We start from the raw sequence: 12,529 nt of genomic DNA, 5'->3' as shown, positions 1-12,529 counted from the left end.
ACATGTAAACAGCCGAATTGAAGCTGACAGTTGCAGCCAGCTGCTGAGACGTTCTTAATCTTCTATCGCTGTCTGTTTCGATCACTCTGTCTCTTTTTCCAAGCAAACGAGACCCAAGCAGTCTTTCAGGTATTCAAAAGCAGTTGCTTTAGACAAAACAGAGCAGCTAGTTATCTGTACTCTGCAATTCATTAGAATTAGCATCAGGCCAAGTACAGCATAGATGTTTAAATAGCACAACTGGTGGGTTTCTGAGCAGTAAAAATTCATTCATTTTGTCCATAGACTTTGGTCTATGTGAGTGAGTGTCTCTCACAGCCTCATTTTCTTGTTAAATTCAATACGGCATCTAACCAGACAAAGTGAATTTTTTTTGCTACATATAAAGTTACCTAAACCTTTATGACATCGGGATCATTAAGAAATAGTGTACAGTATAGTCAGATGGCCGTTATTGCAAAATTGCAATAAAGAACTTTCACTTGTTATGCGGCTTCCTATAAAATAAACAAATAAATACACTGACGTGAAATGCGAATTGGAGTTTTTAACAAGAATTTAGCGAATTAAAATTTTACATACATATTATCGCAGCATATTATCGAAGTTTCCACCAGGAAACAAATGTCCATTACAAAGTACAACACAGTCTTCTGAGTAACAAGATGAACACTGCAAGAATATTACTGTAACATTATTACTGAAGTTACCTGTGGTAATTTTTTACTAGAATTGATCATTTAGATGCAAAAATGGTGGCAACTGCATTTGTACTGTATAAATCAAGTGATAGCAAGCCTGCTGTCTGGTAAGAGGAACAAAGTGATCAGTCTGATGTACAACGTTGCCGACAACAGTAAATATTATTTAATATCTGCCCACTGCATGCTGCAGCTGACCAATCAGAAAGTGTTCCAGAAAGCTGTGTTATAAGTGATGATAAATGTTTCTAGAGTGTCGTGTTGGGACTACACTACCCATAATTCCATTAAGATCAGTAGCTGGGAGCTGAAATTTCAGCAAATGGCTCAGCAGCAAAAGCCCATTTCCATGAAACATTGCGAAGAACATAATTAAGCCCATCTCCATCAAGGGCTCAAGGTTTGGCCTGTTTATATATATATATATATATATATATATATATATATATATATATATATTTAAGATTCAGAACTCTTTGGACATTTAGCAATTTCTTCTTGTGTGTTCGACGAAAGAAAGTCAGTCTTTTAGGTTTGGAACGACACAAAGGTGAGTAAATGATGACAGAATTGTCAACTTTTTGGGTGGATTATCCATTTAATGAAAGAGTCCATTGTTCTCAGGCTGTAAACTCATTTAGATATACTTGAGCCATTTGTGGGAGACCACAGGAAGGAACATCTAAGCAAGCACAACCCTTTTAAAGTCATTTTATTCAAGATCCATTACATGTTGGATTCAGCAAGAGTACAAACCAAAGGACTGAGAATGTTGAAGTTACTATGGGAATATTTCTGTCCTTACCCTTTGACACCATTATTTATTATTATTATTTTTGTGAGCACTGGTACTCGAGAGACAGTGCAGTAATGCCATACTAGCATACACACACACACAAACGCACAGACTCACACAAAAGCATTCTGACGTAGTTTTAAGAGTGCTTTAGTAGCAAATAAGACACATTCAAACTCACATTTTACCAAGCGTAAAACAAGATTAAAAGGGTGTTATTCCACTGCATTATTTTCACTAGACATGATTTCAGTTTGTATGCAGTGAAACATACATAAAACAAGTGACACATGGCAATAAATTAGCATATAACTTACGGAAAATAAAAATTCGTAACAGTGTACCAACGTTAATAATACTGAATATAAAATGTAAGCAACTATTTACAAAAAATCAAAACTCTCTTCTATAGGTACAGGTTAAACAATGTGACATTCAAAGACACAAGTTCACAGCGACCAGTACCAGTTTCATTGAGTCTTATTGAGAGTCCTTGTCCCAAAGCCAGTAAACTTGTACATCAAGCACAATATCAGAATGCTCAGCATGTTGGGCCTACAGTTCTGCTGTTCACTGTTCACTGTAGAATGATCCCAGTATAACCATTTCCCAATACATAATCAATTAATTGTGTTTGTGGCTACAAAAGAGTAGCAGCAGCAAAAGTAGAATGGTTGTATGATTAAAATCATAAAAATGTCCCATAATTCCTTGATAACAATAATCGATTGGGTCCCATAACACAGGTGAGATCTAAAATTGAGGTCCCCCAATGCTCTATAATTTGATGTTCCCTTAGCTAAGAGAGAGCAGGGTAAAGTCTCTCATGGATGATGGAAAAATGCAACATGTAGTTGATGGACAAAATTAAACCAATGTGAGGTAAAATGACATAAAGAAAGAGAAAAAAGCTATGTTCCAAAACCCAGTGAGCTTCTTTTCTATATCTTAGTTGGTTTCATTCCATGTTAAAAAACATGGCTTAGGTAAGTATGCAAACGTGTGGTCTTGAGTTGCTCTGAAAACCTCACCAAACTCATCCTTTCAGCTAGAAGCATGACCATTAAGAGATTTTTCTCTGTTACTCCACCATGACAGTAGTTGATCTGAAGAGGCTGACTCTAGAAGACAATATTTTACATTAATGCGCAATATAGCACCACTTGTGGCAATGCTAAGAATGCAACGTGGTCTAACACATTTCATAAATCCGGTATAGCTAGAAGTTTGCATTTGTGGTTGTGTAGAGTATATTTCAGGCCTAAAGCAGCATCATAACTAGAATAGAACCTATTTACTAATTTGAAACACTACGTAGGCAGCAACCCCATCAACTAGCATTCGTAAAGTGCACAGTAAACATGACTCAAAATTGATTCCAGTAGCATGTGGCTAAGCTAATGACACAATAGTCCAACACGCATAAAAATGCACAGTACACATTTTTCACTTTGTCTGCAATTGAGCACTGTATTCTGGGATTGTGAAAGTGTGATTCCACCTTTGAATCTGTTAAAATAAATAAAACGATACTGCCCACAGCCTACTTTTTGGAATGACCTCTATAACGAGTCTATGATGCATTATATATGTAGGGAGCTCACAAGGATTTGGAACAGAGCTAAAGTATTCTTGGTTTTTCTGTCAGACTGCATAGCCAGGTTGCATCAAGGTCTTATAGCACCATGGGGCCAGAAGAGCCGCCAACTCAAAAGATGAACAGAAGAAGTGCAGTGGAACAAATAGTCCTTCTTTGAGGAAAGAAAAGCACCATTGAGTGTGGAGGGTTTAAGAGTGTGGGCTGGAAGCACTGTGATCACGGGGAAGGAGGAAGAAGGGTGTTTTGGAGGTAGTCAATGGCAGACCGGATCTATGGGGTTTGGCAGGTTACCCAGGCACTGGCCCTTTACTAAACTTTACTAATGCATCGGCATCACAGATCTGGAGATCTCCAAGCAAGTGATCCCTGTCTTGATGAATTGTCAGTGTATTCTACTGATGATGTGACGGAGTGTGGCTGCAGCACGCATTTTATGTGAAAATGATTGTGTCTGGAACATGCTGGTCCCCGGCAGATGCCTAAATGTCAGAACCCCAGAATTTAAAGCAGAATACGGATCCCTAAAGCAGAATCACTTCAGAATCGCAATTAATGTCTCTCTGCTGTCCACAATAATTCAACAGATGCAATAGTAGAAACCTTCCTTTGAAACTGATCTGATTTCCAGGCCTTGTTCGAGTGTCAGACAATGGTGGAATTCTTTGGCCTGTGGTCATGTGATTCAGCTCAGTAAAACAGGTGGCTAAATCAACTGAACATTTGGACTCTGAAGCTATAATTTAGATTTCTTCTGCACGAATTCAACACCAAAGCACCCAATCACACTACCCTGTTTGTCTTTGGCCCTGGCATCTTACTTTTAAAAGTTATTGTCAAAACAACTAGGACTGAATGCAGTGCAAGTCGCTCTGGATAAAAGTGGCTGCCAAGTGTATAAATGTACATATCTAAACCAGGGGTGTCTAATCCTGCTCCTTGAGTGCCACTGTCCTACAATGGCCCTACAATTTGTTTTCTATGCTCTTCCCTCACTAACTTCTCTTCATCTCATTGAATCGGATGTACGTCATTGATTATGTTGCACGAGTCCCCACAACTGGTGGAAACCTCACTTGGAATCCACTATGGAGTTGATTTATTATTTAAATGTTTTCCTTTACAAATTAGTTTGAAGAAGCATTCTATATGTCTACAGGTATGTTTGGGCTGTAATAAAAATTATTATTATGTCATAGAGTTGTTTGGGGTGGGGGCAAATTAAACTATGTATGGTGAGGTCACAATCATGTTTCATTGTGGTATATGGAGCTGCCGAAGGGTACTTATGAAGTATATTAACACCCTTAATAAAAATCGAAGGGGTCAAGGGGTAATATCAGGGATGTCCAAACTCAGCCTTCCAGTAGCAGGATTGGACCTCCCTGGTCTATATAAACTTCCCATGTCAACTTCACAAAGTCGAATGCACTTCAATATGGCAGTAGCAGCTGGGAAGTGCTTAGAGAAGTTTGCAAGTGTTAAACTAAAAGCAAAGTGAAGCAAAGCCAGAGTTCAGCTGCTATGCTAAGTTGCTGCTAAACTCTGTAGGATACTGACCCTTAAAGGAGCAGGATTGGACACTCCCAGTCTATACTTTCAATCAAACGGCAAGTAAGTCTATACCACCTGCAGAGTTTAATTAAAATAACAGCCAGGTCTGTAGGAGCAGGTTGAAGACTGCAGGAAGGTACATAGCTCTCCAGGAGCAGGACAGGTTACCCCTGATTAGGGCTGTCAAAAAAAAAAAAAAAAATTGGATTTCGACTATTCGTTGATTTTAAGATAAAAATCCACATTCAAATGCAAAAACGCTGCATTAGAATTTTAGGTGTGCGTTAGGAAGGCAGCCTTATCAGTGGCGCACAAGATGCGATGGCGATGTAAGTGTCATTGCATTTTATCATTGCACACACTTCTCACATAAGAGATCTGCATGTTTAGAAAGCCATGTAAAATTAATCCAAGTAAAAAAAAAAAAAAACATATCTCAAGATTTAATGGAGGTGTTTTTTTTCCCCCATCCCACTTCAGCTTGTTTTAAATGAAAAATGTAATTGGATTTCAGTCCTTTGTATGAATACATACATGATGCTGTTTTGTTTATAATTGTTTAAGCAACTTAATTAATTATAATTGGTTTGAAACATTTATGCACTTTTTTTCACGGATAGTCATGTTATCTTCTGCTCGATGCGCCCTGCGACTTGTGGCGTCAGGAGACAGGCAATAGCTTTTCTTTAACTTAACTGAAATTATGCATTTTAAATTCAAATCTAATTCAAATTGTAATAATATTTAAGCTCAAAATTTTGAAATTAGTTTTTCATCCATTTTGACAGCTCTACCCCTGACTTATACTTTGTTTTTAGGAGCGAAAAGTTTCATTTGGGTGACAAATTTGGATTTTATTTATTTATTTTTAACCCTAAAGGGGCATTCACATTGCAGTCACCAAGTCTCAGTACTATCCGTTGCTTGGAAGTGTTCCTTTTGGCCTGCTGTATACAAATGTATCAGATGCTGGATCACGTAAATGATGGTGTCTGCACGCTTGTTGTTGGTAGCGATATTTTGGCATGCCACCAACAGTATCTGATGCTTATGTTGCCTCAAACCGCCAACTCTTATTGAAAACAAATTACCTCCAATCAATCCGATGCTGCCAATGTGAGCAAACATTAATGGTTTGAATGCCCCTGAATGCAGCGTTACAAACAGAACCATGTTAGGAGTGTGTAAGCAAGACCCAGGGATATACCAATGTCCCAAACTCTCTTAGGTGGGCACCTTGAAATACAGTAAACCTCTGCCGTGCTACTTCTGTGAGTGTTGTGTCCAGCACTTTGGATTATAACAACAAAAAGACATTGATAATAATAATAATAATAACCAAGAGCAATTATTATCATTATTATAAAAATAACAACAATAATGATCATTTTATACATTCCCACTTCACAGAAGTGAAAATAAGACAGGTTTCAGCGCAGTGCTGAGCAGTGGTTTGGGTTCCACAGGGCTAAAAGCAGTTGTGTGTGTGTGTGTGTGTTGATTAGTGAGAGAGAGAGGCTTCCTTCTCTGTGTCCAGCATTGACATTTCTCGCTGTCTCCCTGCCAGTTTTCTCTCTTTCCTTGTTGTCTCTGCGGGCTCAGTGTCCTTGGCATGTCTTGCAGCACATCTGCCTGAAGTAAGCACGGCTGCAGAACTTGAACTTCAGCACCAACGGGCAATATGCCACCTTATTTACGTCTTTGCACTCTAGGGAAAGAGGAAAAAAGATGGAATGAGAAAGGATACGTGGAGGAGTGAGTAAGTGGTTGATGCTGGGGAACCACAAAGAGGAAACTTGAAGTCTTGTTAAAGAGATAGTTCACCCTAAAATGAAAAGTCTGTCATCGTTTACCCACCCTCATGTCATTCCAAACCTTTGACTTTTTGCTGTAGTTTAACACCCAAGATTGATTAGAGTTGGGGCTGTCAAGCTCCAAGATCAGAATAAAGGTACAATAATAAGACAGCTTTGTGTGATTCACTTCACATATTTTCAAAATGTCCAAGATATTCCTCCATTTCTGTTCCATGGAAAAAAGAAAACGTCAAATGAGTTCAGTATGACATGAAGGCAAGTAAAAAATGACAGACTTAATTTTAGGTGAACGGTCTCCTTATATGACAAGCAAGTCTGTGTGGATCAATGACTCAAGACTTTGAAACAGATCCCAGAGGCTGCTGGACCTACTACTGGGCCCAACTCTCTCTATCTAAAATCTCTGATGAGCTGTTCAAAGCAATAAAGAACAGCTACTTTGCTTTTTATCATTTAAAGTAATGAAACTACAGTCAAACATGTCAAACATGTTTCCATATCAACTGAATGGAAGAACGTTTTACTAATTTCATTTTTCATTTCACTTCATATCCCTCAGTATTTTTAATGAAAAGCATATTTGCATGTCCTCTGTGGACAACCTTCTGGGTTCTTAGAATGCGAGTCATATTTCAGATGTCTGTGTGAATCTAGGTGGCAGTGCAGTGGCTAAATGTAGCGCTGCTGTGTTGTAGATTACAAATATTGCGGGAAAAGAGAACATTAATGCGGAGAAGATCTTGTTTACATCAAAACTGAAACCAAGCCATTCACACATATTTTGCGCATTTTCTAGTGTTATTAGCATATTTTGCTAATTTTCTTAATCAGTGCAGTGGCGAAAGGCTCAAATTTTAATATGCTAGTGAAAGCGAGCACCAATGAAAATTATTTGTCAACTAGATTGCATGGATGAAAATTAGCAGCCCATATAAATCTCACTGTCCTGTCATCCTTAGATGTTTTACAACCCGGCCTGTGCTAATGTTTTCTTCCTGTCAATTCCAACCTTGTTACATGTTGTCCTAATCAGATGCATCACAAGAAATTCTATAGGACCCCTAAATGTATGGCAGCATCTTATTAATCAAATTAGCCTTTCTAGTTATCCCTTTGTAGCAGAGTTAGCTACAAATAAGCAGTGATAGTGTCGTAAATTGCATACACCCTAAGCAAACGTATAATTAGAATGATAAATGCTAACCCTTACTAAAATTAGCCACGGTTCTACTACAAAAAAACAACAAAACAAATGGTTAATGCTAGACTAACCATAATATTTTATTTTAGAAGGAGAAGGAAGCAGGCTAATCATTAATTGCACACACCGAATCATTTTGCTGACATTAGTGTGTGTGCATGAACAGTAAACTTTTATTGTAGTACTTCTGTGATCGTGTGGTTGAGCCTGTAACATTAAATACATATTAGGCTTGAGAACATCACTTATGTGAATATGAAGGACAGTCAGTTAGCCAGTAGCTTCGTGAAGGTAGATGCTAAGTCTGAATAAAAAAAACACAATTCTGTGGGATTTCTGGGTCCCCTGATGTAGAGTACCAATTAAAAGTTATTTTTGGGTCCAAGGCGGATTCAGTAGGAAGGGGACAGAATCTTGCATGACCCTGCAGCACTGGAAATCTAATAGACTACCTTTGTGTCAAAGCCAAAACTCTAAGTTCTCCTTCAAAAGAAGCCATGACTCAGGGCCTGGGCACAAGCCTCTTATGGTAATTATAGCATCTAAGCATAAAAAGAGAGTGACCTGATTCACAGCGCGGGCAGACGGCCATCTGCATTAGCGTGACAGTGTGCTGATGGTGCTAACTGGCCCAACCTCAATCGATGGCTTTCTTATTAGAGTCTTTAAACTGCCATGGCTGAAGACAATGAAAGTAGACATTCTGTCACTGCTGCTGATTAGGACACAACTAATCCTATTAGGGTCCATTAGGAGGGATAATCTAACGCTGCTTCCCCAGTGAAGGAATCTGAATAGGGATCCATCTCTCAAGGGTCATGGAACGTTTATTGAATCCAGGATTGTACCGTCTTGTTTCCAAACTGAAGTATTTAATAACGGTCAAGAACAGAACGATATAATCCTTTGTTAATTCAAAATTGAACGCAGAGACCACAAACTTTGTAAATGTCAAAACTGTGATCAAAGCCAGGTGCAGCTCATACGAAACACTCATAAGCCATCGCCACTCTTTCACAGGATTAGAGGAAGGGTGACTGACTTACCGTCGCCACCAGAGATGGGTGTAGCGTCACACTTGCTTTCACACTGCTGCATGATGTTGGGCCGTAGTGACTCTGGACATTCGGTGGAGGGCTGTCCTGTATACGACAGACACTGAACCGTCCGCATCTGCTGTCCTAGTCCACACTGAGCAGAGCACTGTAAAAACACACAGAGAGCCTTTAGTACAGTCTCTATTACCTACGTCAGAACTATGGATGCAGTGATATTATGACTGAAAAGCTGTTAATAAATCAGTTTTATATAAAGCATATTAACGTATAAAGCACATATTAATGCCTTCTTCTGCATGACTATATTTAAATCCCTTAATCCACCCCATACTAACTAATAAGCAGTAATTAGTAGTAAGTAAATAAATAAAAAATAACTGATGATAACCAATATGAATACTCATAACTTTACAAGCAGTTTCTCCATCCTCTGGGACCTGCTGTTGATTTTATTTTTAAAACAGACTTAAATCTTTTTCTCATATAAGGTCAAAACATTTCACCAAGCCTTCAACATTTATTTTACTACTTTGCAAATTACTTTTAACCATAAGATTGTTTAACCAGTGCCACAGACAGAGACTTTCAATTATAAATCATGAAAATCAATTAGAAGAATATAAATTATTACATAGTTAAAACTATGACAATGCAAACAAAGACAGAACTAAATCATTTTAATAATTATTTCTGAAAATAATTCATATTTTTCTAAAATGATCAAATCACACAGTGCTAGTGTCACTTTAAGCACAACAACCAATCTAAGTTACTATACACTACAAAGGTACAGTATTTGAAAGACAACAGTATTAGAATGAAGAACATGTATGAATAAAAAGCAAGGTTAAAATATTACAAGCCACTTTGCCACGAGGAGTCAATTAAGTTAGACTTTAGTAACTGGTCTAAAATTGTATAAAGAACAATATATTCAACCCATTTGTCTACAGACACAAAGTCTTGTCCACTATTCTAGTCAAGAACGGTGTTGGGAGTAACACATTACAAGTTATTTTTTACTTATTACTTTTTTAATGTACTTTTTCAAATAAGTAATGCCAGTTACTTTGTTTTCCCTTTTATTGACTGACAGCTCTCCAGAACCCATGTTAAGAGAAATTGGGAGTAAATGCAGAGGTATTGTGTGCTCTGTCTGAACATGATGCTTGTATATCTAGACTAAATGTAAACATGCATTTACTCATCTCACTTGCAAATAAACTACTGCAGTATTTCTCAAAATTAATAAAAACTATGAAATGCAAACTCAGAACATGACACAAACTTATAATTAAATGGTAAATAACACAAATGTCCTTTATGTATTTATTTCAAGGAACCGGCCTGATCTGGGTTTGTTTATGTTGTGTCCTGGGGCCTGTTCTTCGTACGTCGCTAACTCAGTTAGCTGGATTTGATTGTTGACGATTTGGCGTGATCTTGGATCTTTTGGTTCTTCGAAGCTCATCCCGGAGCTGCTGTCATAATAACAGGTCTGTAAGCTTAAACCTGCTCGGGAGCAGGCTTGTTTCATATAAACCGGATTAGATCGCTTCTTTTCAACCAGAACTGATACTCAAAATGTGTCTGCTACCACCGCTACTTTATTACAAGAGTATTGTACTGATCCAGGGACAATCATAATCATAAAATCATATTTTTTGTAAAATAATATAAAAATGTTGTGTAGTTCATAACAGCCTACTATAGACAGCCAGTTTTACTCACTGAAATATTTTATTTGTCATAAAATTACTATTTCATAATTGTATCAGAGTCGTACACACATGCTATACAGATAGAGCCGTGCATTATTTTGAGTGATGACTGCTATTATAAGAGTGGCTTGATGGAGCGCAGGAGATGCAGATAATATGATATTGATCCTTTAGAAACTTTCATTAATGCGGTCACGTAACAAATCTGTCCCAATATAAAATGAATAGATAATTTCTACATTGAAATAAAAACGTAAACACTGCACAACTATTATAAATTGCGAATCTAAATAATTGGGAATCATGAAAAAATATATAATAAAATAAAAACATGTATCTATTATCCGTTTCATGTATCTATTATAACATTTATGTAGTTTTGTTTGCTTGGCTGTTTCCTTATAAAAGTCCAAAAATGTGTCAAGTTTTTTTTGTCAGGTGTCGTTTTAAATTATATGACATCATTACATTGCCGTCTTGCCACCGGCCAATCGCTGCACTGCTGATCATGGTTTCGAGTATCGATACATATCCCCTTGGCTGGTGGGAAGACGGCAATGTAATGATGTCATATAATTTGTTATAATAAATAAATGTTATAATAGATACATGAAACGGATAATAGATACATGTTTTTATTTTATTATATATTTTTTCATGATTCCCAATTATTTAGATTCGCAATTTATAATAGTTGTGCAGTGTTTACGTTTTTATTTCAATGTAGAAATTATCTATTCATTTTATATTGGGACAGATTTGTTACGTGACCGCATTAATGAAAGTTTCTAAAGGATCAATATCATATTATCTGCATCTCCTGCGCTCCATCAAGCCACTCTTATAATAGCAGTCATCACTCAAAATAATGCACGGCTCTATCTGTATAGCATGTGTGTACGACTCTGATACAATTATGAAATAGTAATTTTATGACAAATAAATATTTCAGTGAGTAAAACTGGCTGTCTATAGTAGCCTGTTATGGACTACACAACATTATATTATTTTAAAAAAAATATATGATTTATTATTATAGATTATTGTCCCTGGATCAGTACAATACTCTTGTAATAAAGTAGCGGTGGTAGCAGACACATTTTGAGTATCAGTTCTGGTTGAAAAGAAGCGATCTAATCCTGTTTACATGAAATAAGTCTGCTCCCGAGAAGGTTTAAGCTTACAGACCTGTTACTATGACAGCAGCTCCGGGATGAGCTTCGAAGAACCAAAAGATCCAAGATCACGCCAAATCGTCAACAATCAAATCCAGCTAACTGAGTTAGCGACGTACGAAGAACGGGCCCCTGGTCTGTCTGGAGCACATGGCTGTCAGTTGGTTTGTTTGCCATGTGCTTTATTGTCGATTGTTACCCCGCCCCTATGGTTACCTTATTATCTCATTAGGGTTACACCTGTTTTAGATCGTTACTCACCCTTTATATTCCCCTCTTGTTTTCTGTCCTGTGCCAGATTGAATCTCTGCTCTACTGAGTTAACCTGGCTCTTGACGCTGTTGTTTGGTCTTGTTCCTACTACTGTCTAGCTTGGTTTCCTTTGCATTTATTTTATACCTTTTTGATATTAGGGGTTTTCTTTTGATTTAGTTCAGTTCAATCTAGTTCCTTGTTTATGAGTTCTTGCCTTTAAGTTTAGTTGTTTTCCCACCACCCCTTTTGCTCCCCAGCTACCCCTTCGGCTCTGGCTGTTGGACTCCCTGCTTCCTTCCTCCCATCCCTTGCTTGTTCTCTGGACTGTCTTGTTGCTCTTGGACTGTTACTCTCTGCTATTTGCTCAGGACCCCCTCCCCTAGACACCTCCTGCTGAGCTGACATTCAACTTCTTGGACTCGGCTGGAATCTCTTCTGGATATCCTCCTGGACTGTGACTTAGTTCCTGTTTTGTGTTTGAAACCCAAATCTTTGTTATCCCTGCAACTGATTCATCTTCCATTACTACCCTGACAATTTAATCCCAGTTTTTTAACCAATGTCTTTGCTGCTGACCTTTTGAGCCAACCTTACTAAAGAAATGACTTTAGAAAATGTTTGTTTCATTCTTTAACCTTTTTGCAAGGTTTGTTT

The 12,529-nt window shown here is 37.6% G+C and overlaps 1 protein-coding gene across 1 annotated transcript in view; it reads right to left on the bottom strand.

The window, feature by feature from the left end:
- Positions 1 to 1,400: 1,400 nt before the first annotated feature.
- Positions 1,401 to 12,529, bottom strand: part of LOC113054050 (A disintegrin and metalloproteinase with thrombospondin motifs 6-like) — a 107,120-nt gene continuing 95,991 nt past the window's right edge. The window contains exons 25-26 of the mRNA XM_026219337.1: positions 8,713 to 8,869; positions 1,401 to 6,356 (exon numbers count right to left, since the gene is read on the bottom strand). Of these exons, the coding sequence (XP_026075122.1) occupies positions 6,247 to 6,356; positions 8,713 to 8,869 (267 nt within the window). The 3' untranslated portion in view covers positions 1,401 to 6,246. The remainder of the gene's footprint in view (positions 6,357 to 8,712; positions 8,870 to 12,529) is intronic.

This window comes from Carassius auratus, chromosome 35 (assembly GCF_003368295.1).
Source record: "Carassius auratus strain Wakin chromosome 35, ASM336829v1, whole genome shotgun sequence".
NCBI classification, from domain to species: domain Eukaryota; kingdom Metazoa; phylum Chordata; class Actinopteri; order Cypriniformes; family Cyprinidae; genus Carassius; species Carassius auratus.
Note: the sequence above shows the minus strand (reverse complement) of the source record. Positions and strands in the feature narration are given on the sequence as shown.